General features: G+C 50.7%; 1 protein-coding gene across 3 annotated transcripts in view; it reads left to right on the top strand.

Moving 5' to 3' along the window:
• ak9 (adenylate kinase 9) overlaps window positions 1-12,852 on the top strand; it is a 544,334-nt gene that overhangs the window by 231,508 nt on the left and 299,974 nt on the right. For all 3 annotated transcript variants that reach the window (XM_072499993.1, XM_072499992.1, XM_072499994.1), the window contains exon 18: window positions 10,621-10,723. In XM_072499993.1, the coding sequence (XP_072356094.1) occupies window positions 10,621-10,723 (103 nt within the window). The remainder of the gene's footprint in view (window positions 1-10,620; window positions 10,724-12,852) is intronic.

The following is a 12,852-nucleotide window of genomic DNA, read 5'->3' as shown; positions in this document are numbered from 1 at the left end:
CCAGGTGCTCCGGTTTCCTCCCACAGTCCAAAGACGTGCAGGTTAGGTGGATTGGCCATGCTAAATTGCCCTTAGTGGCCAAAAGGTTTAGGAGGGGTTATTGGGTTGCAGGGATAGGGTGGAAGTGAGGCTTAAGTGGGTCGGTGCAGACTCGATGGGCCGAATGGCCTCTTTCTGCACTGTATGTTCTATGTATCTCCTGAAGTTATTGGAGTTTGTCAGATTATCATAATATTCTTGACGTGTCTGAATGAAATATTAACTATTTTTAGTATTAATAAAAAATGGGCTGGATTCTCCACTCGAGACGCTGGAAGCGAGAATCGCGATTGGTTTGTGAAACGCGTTGTGGTAAACCACTGTATTGTATTGTACTGCTGTATTGTTACATGCCTGGGCTTGTTCCTGCTGGCTCCGAACCACTGTAGTATATAATAGGTGTATTGTGGTAAACTGCCACTGTATTATATGTAATGTGGTAAACCATTGCTTGCTGGCTCTGCCTCCCATCGGGCTCGGTATAAAGTTGGCTCGTCCCCGCCGCTGCCTCAGTTCGGGATCCGAGGCCAGGGGGCTTTCTGTTTAGTTTATTAAAGACTCAGTTACGTTCACCACTCGTCATGTGTTCATTGATGGCATATCGATTTCATAAACTAAACTAGTAAGATGAATTCATCGCTCAAGCCGGATCGCCTGGAGCTGGACCCACAGGCAGCCGACGCCACTGCAACATTCGTGCACTGGCTAAGCTGCTTCGAAGCGTACCTCGGATCTTTCACCGAATACTTCACCGACCTCCAAAAGAAGCAGATCCTCCACCCACGGGTGAGCCCGCAAGTCTTTCTTCTCATCAGGGACGCCCCCTCGTATACGGAGGCGATAATGCTGCTGAAGGGACAATATGTAAAGTCTGTAAACTAGGTGTATGCTAGGCACCTTCTTGCCACGAGACGACAATATCTGGGTAGTCACTAGCAGAATTCCTGCGTGCCTTGCAGGTACTCTGCCGGAGCTGTGACTGCCAGCGGTATCGATTACCCAACACGCGGAGCTGTTGGTCAGGTACGCTTATGTCACAGGCATGAAATCGAGCTACATCCGCCAGCGATTGCTAGAAGGTGGTACACTCGGCCTCCCAGAGACAGTGCAGCTCTCAAACTTGCTGGAGGTGACCTTCCAGAACATGGAGGCCTACACCTCCGACCACGTGTCACCCTCATGGACCTCATGGGCGCCGCCATCATCCGACTTGGGTGCGGCGCAAGCCTGTGCCGCGCAGCACCCGCCAACGCCAGAAGTGCTACTTTTGCGGCCAGGGTAAGCATCCCAGACAACGCTGCCCTGCACGGAACGCGACTTGCACCTGGTATGGGAGGAAGGGCCATTTTGCGAAAGCCTGCCACGCCCGATCTCTCCTGAAAACTTCTAGGCCCAGCAGCGCTGCCTGCTGCCTGTTAGGGCCGCCCCCAGCTGCCGCGCTATGTGCCATGTGCAACCCACGGACGCCGCCACCTTCGTCGCCATCTTCGATTTCACCCGCCACGTGCGACCCATGGGAGCCGCCATCTTTGACGCTATCTCCGATGCCACCCGCCATGCGCGACCCATGGGGGCCGCCATCTTGAGACTACTCTGCAGCCTCCCGGGAGCCCTGCTGACCCGGACGTACGCTGGCCGCCGCTATCTCCAACCAGCCTACCCATCACCTTCCGAAGCTTGCCTCCATCACGCTCGACCAGTCCCGGCCTCATCATCTCACGAAATCTACGATGACCGTCCGGATCAACGGGCATGCGACGGCCTGCCATTTCGACTCCGGGAGTACAGACAGCTTCATACACCCAGATACGGTAAGGCGCTGCTACCTCCCAATGTTATCCGTGACCTAGAAAATCTCCCTGGCTTCCGGATCACATTCAGTAGAAATCCGTGAGTACTGTGTCGCGACCCTTACTGTACAAGGCGTAGAGTACACTAACTTTAAACTCTACGTCCTTCCCCATATCTGCGCTGCCCTATTACTGGGGCTCAACTTCCAGTGCCACCTCCAAAGTCTTATGTTTAAGTTTGGTGGACCCCTGGCCCCCCCTCACCGTCTGTAGCCTCGCGATCCTTAAAGTCGCCCCACCCTCGCTCTTCGCTAACCTCACCCCGGACTGTAAGCCTGTCGCTACTCTGAGCAGACGATACAGTGCCTGGGACAGGACCTTTATCAGGTCAGAGGTCCAGCGATTACTACGAGAGGAGATCATTGAGACTAGTACCAGCCCCTGGAGAGCCCAAATGGTGGTCGTCAAGACTGGGGAGAAGCACCGAATGGTCATTGACTACAGTCAGACCATCAACCGGTACACATAGCTCGATGCGTACCCCCTCCACCCTATATCTGACATGGTCAACCAGATTGCGCATTATCGAGTCTTCTCCACAGTTGACTTGAGGTCCGCATACCACCAGCCCCCTATCCGTCCGGAGGACCGCCAATACACTGCCTTTGAGGCAGATGGCCGCCTCTACCATTCAGTGTTCCCTTCGGCGTCACCAATGGGGTCTCGGTCTTCCACCGAGAAATGGACCGAATGGTTGACCAGTACGGGCTGCGGGCCACGTTCCCGTACTTAGATAATGTCACCATCTGCGGCCATGACCAGCAGAACCATGACGAAAACCTCCGCCATTTCCTCCACGCCGCTAAACTCCTGAACCTCACCTATAATAAGGAAAAATGCGTTTTCTGCACAACCCGCCTAGCCATCCTTGGCTACGTTGTGGAAAACGGAATCCTAGGTCCCGACCCCGACCGCATTCGCGCCCCCTCCTGGAACTCCCCCTCCCCCACTGCCCCAAGGCCCTGAAGAGATGCCTGGGGTTCTTCTCTTACTTTGTCCAGTGGATCCCCAATTATGCAGACAAGGCCCGTCCACTTATTAAATCCACCATTTTTCCCCTGACGGCTGAGGCCCGCCTGGCCTTCAACCGCATCAAGGCAGATATTGCCAAAGCCGCGATGCACGCTATGGACGAGTCCATTCCATTGCAGGTGGAGAGCGATGCATCGGACTTTGCTCTGGCCGCTACACTCAACCAGGCAGGCCCGTGGCTTTCTTCTCCCGTACCCTCCATGCCTCTGAAATTCGACACTCCTCCATCAAAAAGGAAGCCCAAGCCATTGTAGAAGCTGTGCGATATTAGAGGCATTACCTGGCTGGCAGGTGATTCACTCTCCTCACTGACCAACGGTCAGTTGCTTTCATGTTCAACAATACACAAGCAAGACAAGATCAAGAACGACAAGATTCTGAGGTGGAGGATCGAGCTCTCACCTACAAGTACGATATCTTGTATCGACCTGGGAAGCTCAAGAGCCCCCAGATGCCATATCCCGCGGTACATGTGCCAGCGCACAAGTAGACCGATTCCGGGCCTTCCACAATGACCTCTGTCACCCGGGGGTCACCCGTTTTTTCACTTTATCAAGGTTAGCAACCTGCCTTACTTCATCGAGGAGGTCAGGACCGTGACCAGGAACTGCCAGGTCTGCGCGAAGTGCAAACCGCACTTCTATCGGCCAGACAGAGCGCACCTGGTAAAGGCCTCTCACCCCTTTGAGCACCTCAGCATCGATTTCAAAGGGCCCCTCCCCTCCACTGACCGTAACATGTACTTCCTCAACATTGTTGACGAATACTCAAGATTCCCCTTTGCCGTCCCATGCCCTGACATGACCTCTGCCACCGTCATCAAGGCCCTGCACAGTCTTTTCACCCTGTTCGGGTTCCCCACCTACATCCATAGCGATCGGGGTTCCTCCTTCATGAGCGCCGAGTTGCGTCAGTTCCTGCTCAGCAAGGGCATCGACTCCAGCAGGACGACCAGCTACAACCCCCGGGGCAGCGGACAGGTGGTGAGGGAGAACGTGACGGTCTGGAAGACCGTCCTCCAGGCCTTACGGTCTAGAAGTCTCCCTATCTCCCGCTAGCAGGAGGTCCTCTCCGATGCGCTCCACTCCATTGTTCCTTTGCACTGCCACCAACAAGACCCCGCACGAACGTAGGTTTGCCTTCCCCAGGAAGTCTACCTCCAGGGTCTCGCTCCCGTCCTGGCTGACAGTCCCAGGGCCCATCCTCCTCCGGAAGCAAGTGAGGAGCTATAAATCAGATCCCCTCGTCGAGAAGGTCCTGCTCCTCCATGCATATTCACAATATGCCTACGTGGCACATCATGACGGGTGACAGGACACAGTCTCCCTCTGGGATTTGGCACCTGCAGGTTCCCCAGCGACCATCACCACCACCCCCTATCTACACTGTCTTCCTCCACCACTAGCCAGTTACTTCAAGGTCTGGCACCCGCAGGCCCACCGGCGGCCATCACCACCACCCCTGCCCACACATCGCCACCCCCCTCCCCTCGACCGACTCAACTACTGGGTGAAGAAGAGGACAACACGCTCCCGGACGCGCAGGTCTCGACACCGGTGATCACACCACAGCCGTGACTGAGGCGATCACGGCGGAAGGTCAAGGCCTCCGACAGACTTGATCTTTAAGTCCACTTCACCCCTGCTGGACTCTTTTTTTTTCCACAGGGGGTGAATGTGGTAAACCACTGCTCTGTTGTACTGTTACATGCCTGGACTTGTCCCTGCTGGCTCCGAACCACTGTAGTATATAATAGGTGTATTGTGGTAAACTGCCACTGTATTATATGTAATGTAGTAAACCACAGCCTGCTGGCTCCGCCTCCCCTCGGGCTCAGTATAAAGGTGGCTGGTCTCCGCCGCTGCCTCAGTTCGGGATCCGAGGCCAGGGGGCTTTCTGATTAGTTTATTAAAGCCTCAGTTACGTTCACCACTTGTCGTGTGTTCATTGATGGCATATCACACGTGAAATGGAAAACATTTGTTTTGTGCCCGGAGCTGATGCCGACCCTATGCTCCAGTCCCTTGCAGGCGACAATATCGAGGTCCGGCACCAGAAGATCCATGCAAAACTGTCATTTGCAAAGATTTTAATATCATTACGACTTGGACATTTCATGCTGCACCCCGCCACAATGCTTCACCCCTGTTAGGTGGAAGTCTCCCAGGCAGGATTCTGCAATTATTTACGCCATGGCTGCAGAGGGGAAGCAGAAGGCTAAAAGAAAAGTCTCAAAAAGCCTCATATATTGTTGAACTTGCTGGGGCTGGCTGCTCGGGCCGGTGCCAGTAACTGGGAACAACTTGGTGTCAAGATGTTGATCTTGGGGGACTTCCGGTGGTGGCTATGAGGGAGTAGGTCGCACATTTGGTGGCTCCCGTTTCGGTCGGACTTTTGGACCTTTTCCCCTGACTTTTTTGCGCTTTTGAATGCGGAACTGGAAAGCAATAGTACTCAGGCACAGGACCCATACAGAATTGTATGGACCTAAGAAGCCGGAGGGACCGTAAACAGCAGAAGAAGTGGTCGAGTAAGGGCTCAGTGGAGGCTGTGAGGGACCAGCATGGCTGGTGTGCAGAGCAAGGAGCCGACAGCCCAGCCCACAATGGAGCCACTGCTGCGCAGACTATGCAGGAGGGCTTTTTGGCTCTGAAGCGTGACAACTTGGAGCCGCTTCAGAAGTCGATTGATCGGATGGGAAAAAGGCTGGATGATCAGGCTGAGAAGCTCCAGCAGTTGGAGAAGTCAGTGGAGGAGCAAGCTGACTTTCAAACGGGGTGGATGTGGAAATTCGGAGGCTGAGGGACCAGTCAAAAGTGCTTCTGGAAAGGCTGGAGGACCTGGACAACAGATCGCGCCGGCAGAACGTGAAAATCGTGGGCCTCCCGGAGGGGGCAGACTGGCTGGACGCTGCCGCATATGTAGAGGGTATGTTTCAGAAGTTGCTGGGGAACGAGGTGTTCCCGCGCCCGTCGGTGGTGGACGGGGCACACAGGGTGCAGGTGAGGCAGCCGCGACAAGGGGGTCCCACACGGGCGATGGTGGTACGCTTTCACAGGTACCTGGACAAGGAACGGGTGCTGCAATGGGCAAAGAGCACACAAAGTTGTACTTGGGACAAGGCCACCCTGCGTGTTTACCGTGATTTGAGCGCTGAGGTGGCCAGGAGGAGGGGCGGCTACAGGCAGGTGAAGGAGATACTGTATAAAAACAAGGTGAAATTCAGGCTGCTTTTTCTGGCGCGACTGTGGGTTACGTATGAGGGTCAGCACCACTATTTTGAGAAACCCGAAGAGGCGATGGACTTCGTTAAGAAGCAAAGGCTGGCCCTGAGCTGAGGACGTTTGGACTCATATTAGAGCTTTTAAGCATATGTGGTGTCTCTCCCGTTTTGTGATGTATCTTTCTTTGTGTGTTTTTTGGTTGTTTTTGCGTGGTGTACCTGAATGTTTCCTGTTTGGGCTGTTTGCGTAGTTGGAATTTGACTGGGGGGGGGAACTAATAAAGAAAACAGTTAAAAGGGTTGGGTTAAAATGGATGCTTCAGGGGAACTTTGTGCAATTTTTTTCTGTGTCTGTATGGGAAGGACTGAGAGTGCCTGTTATTTCTTATCTCTTTTTTTTCTTGTTTAACTTGAATTGTGCTATTGTGGGGGTTGTTTATGACTTGTATAGAGTGTTTGCTTAATTAGGGATGATCTGAGGAAGTGGTGTGGAGGGGGGGGCGGGGGGGGGGGGCGAGGTGTGACTGGGAACAATGGGTGGGAGACGGGCTGGAGCCGAGGCTGGGAGCCCCAGGCTAGCTGAGTGCAGCTAGTCAACGGGAGCCAAGGTGGGGTGGTCCATATAGCTAGATTAGGGCAGGGGTTAGGTGATAGGATGGTGTTGCTGCAGGGCGGGGGGGGGGGGGGGGGAGTTGTTCTGCTGACGGGGATGGAAACTGGGCATGGCAACAGTGAGGAGGTCATGGGTGGAGCCGGCCAGGAGGCGGGCCAGATGAAGCGCGACACATAGCTGGGGGGCTGGCGAAGGAAAGGGGATGGCTGATCAGCAAAGGGGGGGGCGAAGTGCCCCCCAACCAGGCTGATCACCTGGAATGTTAGAGGGTTAAACGGGCCAGTGAAGAGGACGCATCTGCGGGTTTTGAAGGCGGATATAATCTTGTTGCAGGAGACGCACCTGAAAGTGGCAGACCAGGTTAGGTTAAGAAAGGGTTGGGTTAAAATGGATGCTTCAGGGATGTTTTCCGGGTCCTTAGGGGGAGGGGGAGCAGCCCCAAGTCGTGGTCCACATTGGCACCAACGACATAGGTAGGAAAGGGGACAAGGATGTCAGGCAGGCTTTCAGGGAGCTAGGATGGAAGCTCAGAACTAGAACAAACAGAGTTGTTATCTCTGGGTTGTTGCCCGTGCCACGTGATAGTGAGATGAGGAATAGGGAGAGAGAGCATTTAAACACGTGACTACAGGGATGGTGCAGGCGGGAGGGTTTCAGATTTTTGGATAACTGGGGCTCTTTCTTGGGAAGGTGGGACCTCTACAGACAGGATGGTCTACATCTGAACCTGAGGGGCACAAATATCCTGGGGGGGAGATTTGTTAGTGCTCTTTGGGGGGGTTTAAACTAATGCAGCAGGGGCATGGGAACCTGGATTGTAGTTTTAGGGTAAGGGAGAATGAGAGTATAGAGGTCAGGAGCACAGATTTGACGTCGCAGGAGGGGGCCAGCGTTCAGGTAGGTGGTTTGAAGTGTGTCTACTTCAATGCCAGGAGTATACGAAACAAGGTAGGGGAACTGGCAGCGTGGGTTGGTACCTGGGACTTCGATGTTGTGGCCATTTCGGAGACATGGATAGAGCAGGGACAGGAATGGATGTTGCAGGTTCCGGGGTTTAGGTGTTTTAGTAAGCTCAGAGAAGGAGGCAAAAGAGGGGGAGGTGTGGCGCTGCTAGTCAAGAGCAGTATTACGGTGGCGGAGAGGATGCTAGATGGGGACTCTTCTTCCGAGGTAGTATTGGCTGAAGTTAGAAACAGGAAAGGAGAGGTCACCCTGTTGGGAGTTTTTTATAGGCCTCCTAATAGTTCTAGGGATGTAGAGGAAAGGATGGCGAAGATGATTCTGGATATGAGCGAAAGTAACAGGGTAGTTATTATGGGAGACTTTAACTTTCCAAATATTGACTGGAAAATATATAGTTCGAGTACAATAGATGGGTCGTTTTTTGTACAGTGTGTGCAGGAGGGTTTCCTGAAACAATATGTTGACAGGCCAACAAGAGGCGAGGCCACGTTGGATTTGGTTTTGGGTAATGAACCAGGCCAGGTGTTGGATTTGGAGGTAGGAGAGCACTTTGGGGACAGTGACCACAATTCGGTGACGTTTACGTTAATGATGGAAAGGGATAAGTATACACCGCAGGGCAAGAGTTATAGCTGGGGGAAGGGCAATTATGATGCCATTAGATGCGACTTGGGGGGGATAAGGTGGAGAAGTAGGCTGCAAGTGTTGGGCACACTGGATAAGTGGGGCTTGTTCAAGGATCAGCTACTGCGTGTTCTTGATAAGTATGTACCGGTCAGACAGGGAGGAAGGCGTCGAGCGAGGGAACCGTGGTTTACCAAGGAAGTGGAATCTCTTGTTAAGAGGAAGAAGAAGGCCTATGTGAAGATGAAGTGTGAAGTTTCGGTTGGGGCGATGGATAGTTACAAGGTAGCGAGGAAGGATCTAAAGAGAGAGCTAAGACGAGCAAGGAGGGGACATGAGAAGTATTTGGCAGGAAGGATCAAGGAAAACCCAAAAGCTTTCTATAGGTATGTCAGGAATAAGCGAATGACTAGGGAAAGAGTAGGACCAGTCAAGGACAGGGATGGGAAATTGTGTGTGGAATCTGAAGAGATAGGCGAGATACTAAATGAATATTTTTCGTCAGTATTCACTCAGGAAAAAGATAATGTTGTGGAGGAGAATGCTGAGCCCCAGGCTAATAGAATAGATGGCATTGAGGTACGTAGGGAAGAGGTGTTGGCAATTCTGGACAGGCTGAAAATAGATAAGTCCCCGGGACCTGATGGGATTTATCCTAGGATTCTATGGGAGGCCAGGGAAGAGATTGCTGGACCTTTGGCTTTGATTTTTATGTCATCATTGGCTACAGGAATAGTGCCAGAGGACTGGAGGACAGCAAATGTGGTCCCTTTGTTCAAAAAGGGGAGCAGAGACAACCCCGGCAACTATAGACCGGTGAGCCTCACGTCTGTAGTGGGTAAAGTCTTGGAGGGGATTATAAGGGACAAGATTTATAATCATCTAGATAGGAATAATATGATCAGGGATAGTCAGCATGGCTTTGTGAAGGGTAGGTCATGCCTCACAAACCTTATTGAGTTCTTTGAGAAGGTGACTGAACAGGTAGACGAGGGTAGAGCAGTTGATGTGGTGTATATGGATTTCAGCAAAGCGTTTGATAAAGTTCCCCACGGTAGGCTATTGCAAAAAATACGGAGGCTGGGGATTGAGGGTGATTTAGAGATGTGGATCAGAAATTGGCTAGCTGAAAGAAGACAGAGGGTGGTGGTTGATGGGAAATGTTCAGAATGGAGTACAGTCACAAGTGGAGTACCACAAGGATCTGTTCTGGGGCCGTTGCTGTTTGTCATTTTTATCAATGACCTAGAGGAAGGCGCAGAAGGGTGGGTGAGTAAATTTGCAGACGATACTAAAGTCGGTGGTGTTGTCGATAGTGTGGAAGGATGTAGCAGGTTACAGAGGGATATAGATAAGCTGCAGAGCTGGGCTGAGAGGTGGCAAATGGAGTTTAATGTAGAGAAGTGTGAGGTGATTCACTTTGGAAGGAATAACAGGAATGCAGAATATTTGGCTAATGGTAAAGTTCTTGAAAGTGTGGATGAGCAGAGGGATCTCGGTGTCCATGTACATAGATCCCTGAAAGTTGCCACCCAGGTTGATAGGGTTGTGAAGAAGGCCTATGGAGTGTTGGCCTTTATTGGTAGAGGGATTGAGTTCCGGAGTCGGGAGGTCATGTTGCAGCTGTACAGAACTCTGGTCCGGCCGCATTTGGAGTATTGCGTACAGTTCTGGTCACCGCATTATAGGAAGGACGTGGAGGCTTTGGAGCGGGTGCAGAGGAGATTTACCAGGATGTTGCCTGGTATGGAGGGAAAATCTTATGAGGAAAGGCTGACGGACTTGAGGTTGTTTTCGTTGGAGAGAAGAAGGTTAAGAGGAGACTTAATAGAGGCATACAAAATGATCAGGGGGTTGGATAGGGTGGACAGTGAGAGCCTTCTCCCGCGGATGGATATGGCTGGCACGAGGGGACATAACTTTAAACTGAGGGGTAATAGATATAGGACAGAGGTCAGAGGTAGGTTCTTTACGCAAAGAGTAGTGAGGCCGTGGAATGCCCTACCTGCTACAGTAGTGAACTCGCCAACATTGAGGGCATTTAAAAGTTTATTGGATAAACATATGGATGATAATGGCATAGTGTAGATTAGATGGCTTTTGTTTCGGTGCAACATCGTGGGCCGAAGGGCCTGTACTGCGCTGTATTGTTCTATGTTCTATGTTCTATGTAAAGGGCTGGGTCTGTCAGGTCTTTCATTCGGGGCTTGATTCGAAGACGAGGGGGGTTGCGATCCTGATTAATAAAAGTTTCAAATTCTTCTTTATACTATTAGGACATTTCCTGCTGAACAGATTGTATAATTTGAATAAAGATCTGATTGAAGTCAAGATGTTACATAGACTTAAAGAACTGGCAGAAAAAAGTAAACTTGATAAGTGAGTAGATCAATTTTCACATACAATTCTTCTTACTGCTGCTTTTCTCTTGTGTGATTTTAGTCGTTTGTGTTTTTCTGTACTTTCCACGTGAAGATTGGAGTTGGAAGTGCAAGAAAGAGAAACTGTAGACATAGAACATACAGTGCAGAAGGAGGCCATTCGGCCTATCGAGTCTGCACCGACCCATTTAAGCCCTCTAGCCTATCCCCCTAACCCAAAAACCCCTCCTAACCTTTTTGGACACTAGGGACAATTTAGCATGGTCAATTCACCTAACCTGTACGTCAGAGCACCAGGAGGAAACCCATGCAGACACGGGGAGAACGTGCAGACTCCGCACAGACAGTGACCCAGCAGGGAATAGAACCTGGGACCCTGGCGCTGTGAAGTCACAGTGCTAACCACTATGGCACCATGCTGCCCCTACCTGCAAATATTCTGATATCATCACTAGATTCACCAAATTCAGACAGTGCCTTAGAGGTTGGGATTGGAATTCTTGGTGGATATAGGTGGGAGGTGATCAGAAGGAGTAGGCAAGGTTAGGTGCCGGGACAGTAGTGGAGACAAGTGCAAGTGGGAAGAGTATATTATGAGTACGAAGATGGTTGAGAGAGTACATTGAGCAGTATGTTGGACTTCGAGGGAGGGAGAACATCAATGCAAGCAGAGATTAGGTCGGGAAATATGAATTTGTTTTATAGAGGTTTATAGCATAGAAACAGGCCCTTTGGCATAACTTGTCCGTGTTGCCCAGTTTTTACCACTAAGCTAGTCCCAATTGCCCGCATTTGGCCCATATTCCTCTGTACCCATCCTGTCCATATAACTGTCTAAATGCTTTTTAAAAGACAAAATTGTACCTTCCTCTACTAATGCCTCTGGAAGTTCGTTCGAGACACACCACCCTCTATGTGAAAAAATTGCCACTCTACACCCTTTTGTATCTCTCCCCTCTCACTTTAAACCTATGCCCTCTAGTTTTAGACTCCACTACCTTTGGGAGAAGATGTTGACTATCTACCTTATAGCACAGTGGGCTAAACAGCTAGCTTGTAATGCAGAACAAGGCCAGCAGTGCGGGTTCAATTCTTGATCCGGCCTCCCCGAACAGGCGCTGGAATGTGGCGCTAGGGGCTTTTCACAGTAACTTCATTGAAGCCTACTTGTGACAATAAGCGATTATTATTATTATTATTATTATTACCTATGCCCACCCCTAAGTCTCCCGCGGTCCAGGGAAAAAAGTCCTAGTCTATCCAGCCTCTCCTTATAACTCAAACCATCAAGTCCTGGTAGCATCCTAGTAAATCTTTTCTGCACTCTTTCTAGTTTAATAATATCCTTTCTATAATAGGGTGACCAGAACTGTACACAGTATTCTAAGTGTGGCCTTACTAATGTTTTGTACAACTTCAACAAGACGTCCCAACTCCTGTATTTAATGTTCTGACCAATGAAACCAAGCACACCGAATGATTTTCTCACCACCCTGTCTACTTTCAAGGAGCGATGAACCTGTACTCCTGAATTTCTTTGTTCAATAACTCTCCCAACACCCTACCATTAACTGAGTAGGTCCTGCCCCGATTCGATCTACCACAATATAGAGACAGATCCAAATCCAAATCCAGATCCATCAACAGCACAACCTTTTCAGCTAGCATGTGGAAGATCTCTGAAGTTGCTCCTCTCCCCCAGAAGATCATCAGGTTTCTGAAAGTTTTTCGAAAGGGTGCTTTAGAAGTAAAGTACTTCCCCGTGACAGTGATTCCCTTTAAAGAAGTACTGAAGAGCTTAAATAATTACGTGGGTGTTTGTAATGCTGAGTTTGCAGCGCAGTGCTGAGTGCCCCCTGCCCGTCAGTAAATAAACTACAGTTAAACATTTTCTCCCTGTGTCTACGCAGGATTCCTCCAGGTACTGTTTTCCCACTCACAGTCCAAAGATGTGCAGGTTAGGTGAGGTTACAGGGATGGGGTAATGGACCTGGGTAGGGTGCTCTTTTGGAGGATCAGTGCAAACTATGGATTGCAAATAGTTGAGACCCCAATACTGATTCCTGTGGCACTCCACCAGTCACAGCTTGCCAACCAGAATGCTGCAGCCGCTGAGAAACACCCCGC

This window comes from Scyliorhinus torazame, chromosome 4 (assembly GCF_047496885.1).
Source record: "Scyliorhinus torazame isolate Kashiwa2021f chromosome 4, sScyTor2.1, whole genome shotgun sequence".
Taxonomy (NCBI): Eukaryota; Metazoa; Chordata; class Chondrichthyes; order Carcharhiniformes; family Scyliorhinidae; genus Scyliorhinus; species Scyliorhinus torazame.
Note: the sequence above shows the minus strand (reverse complement) of the source record. Positions and strands in the feature narration are given on the sequence as shown.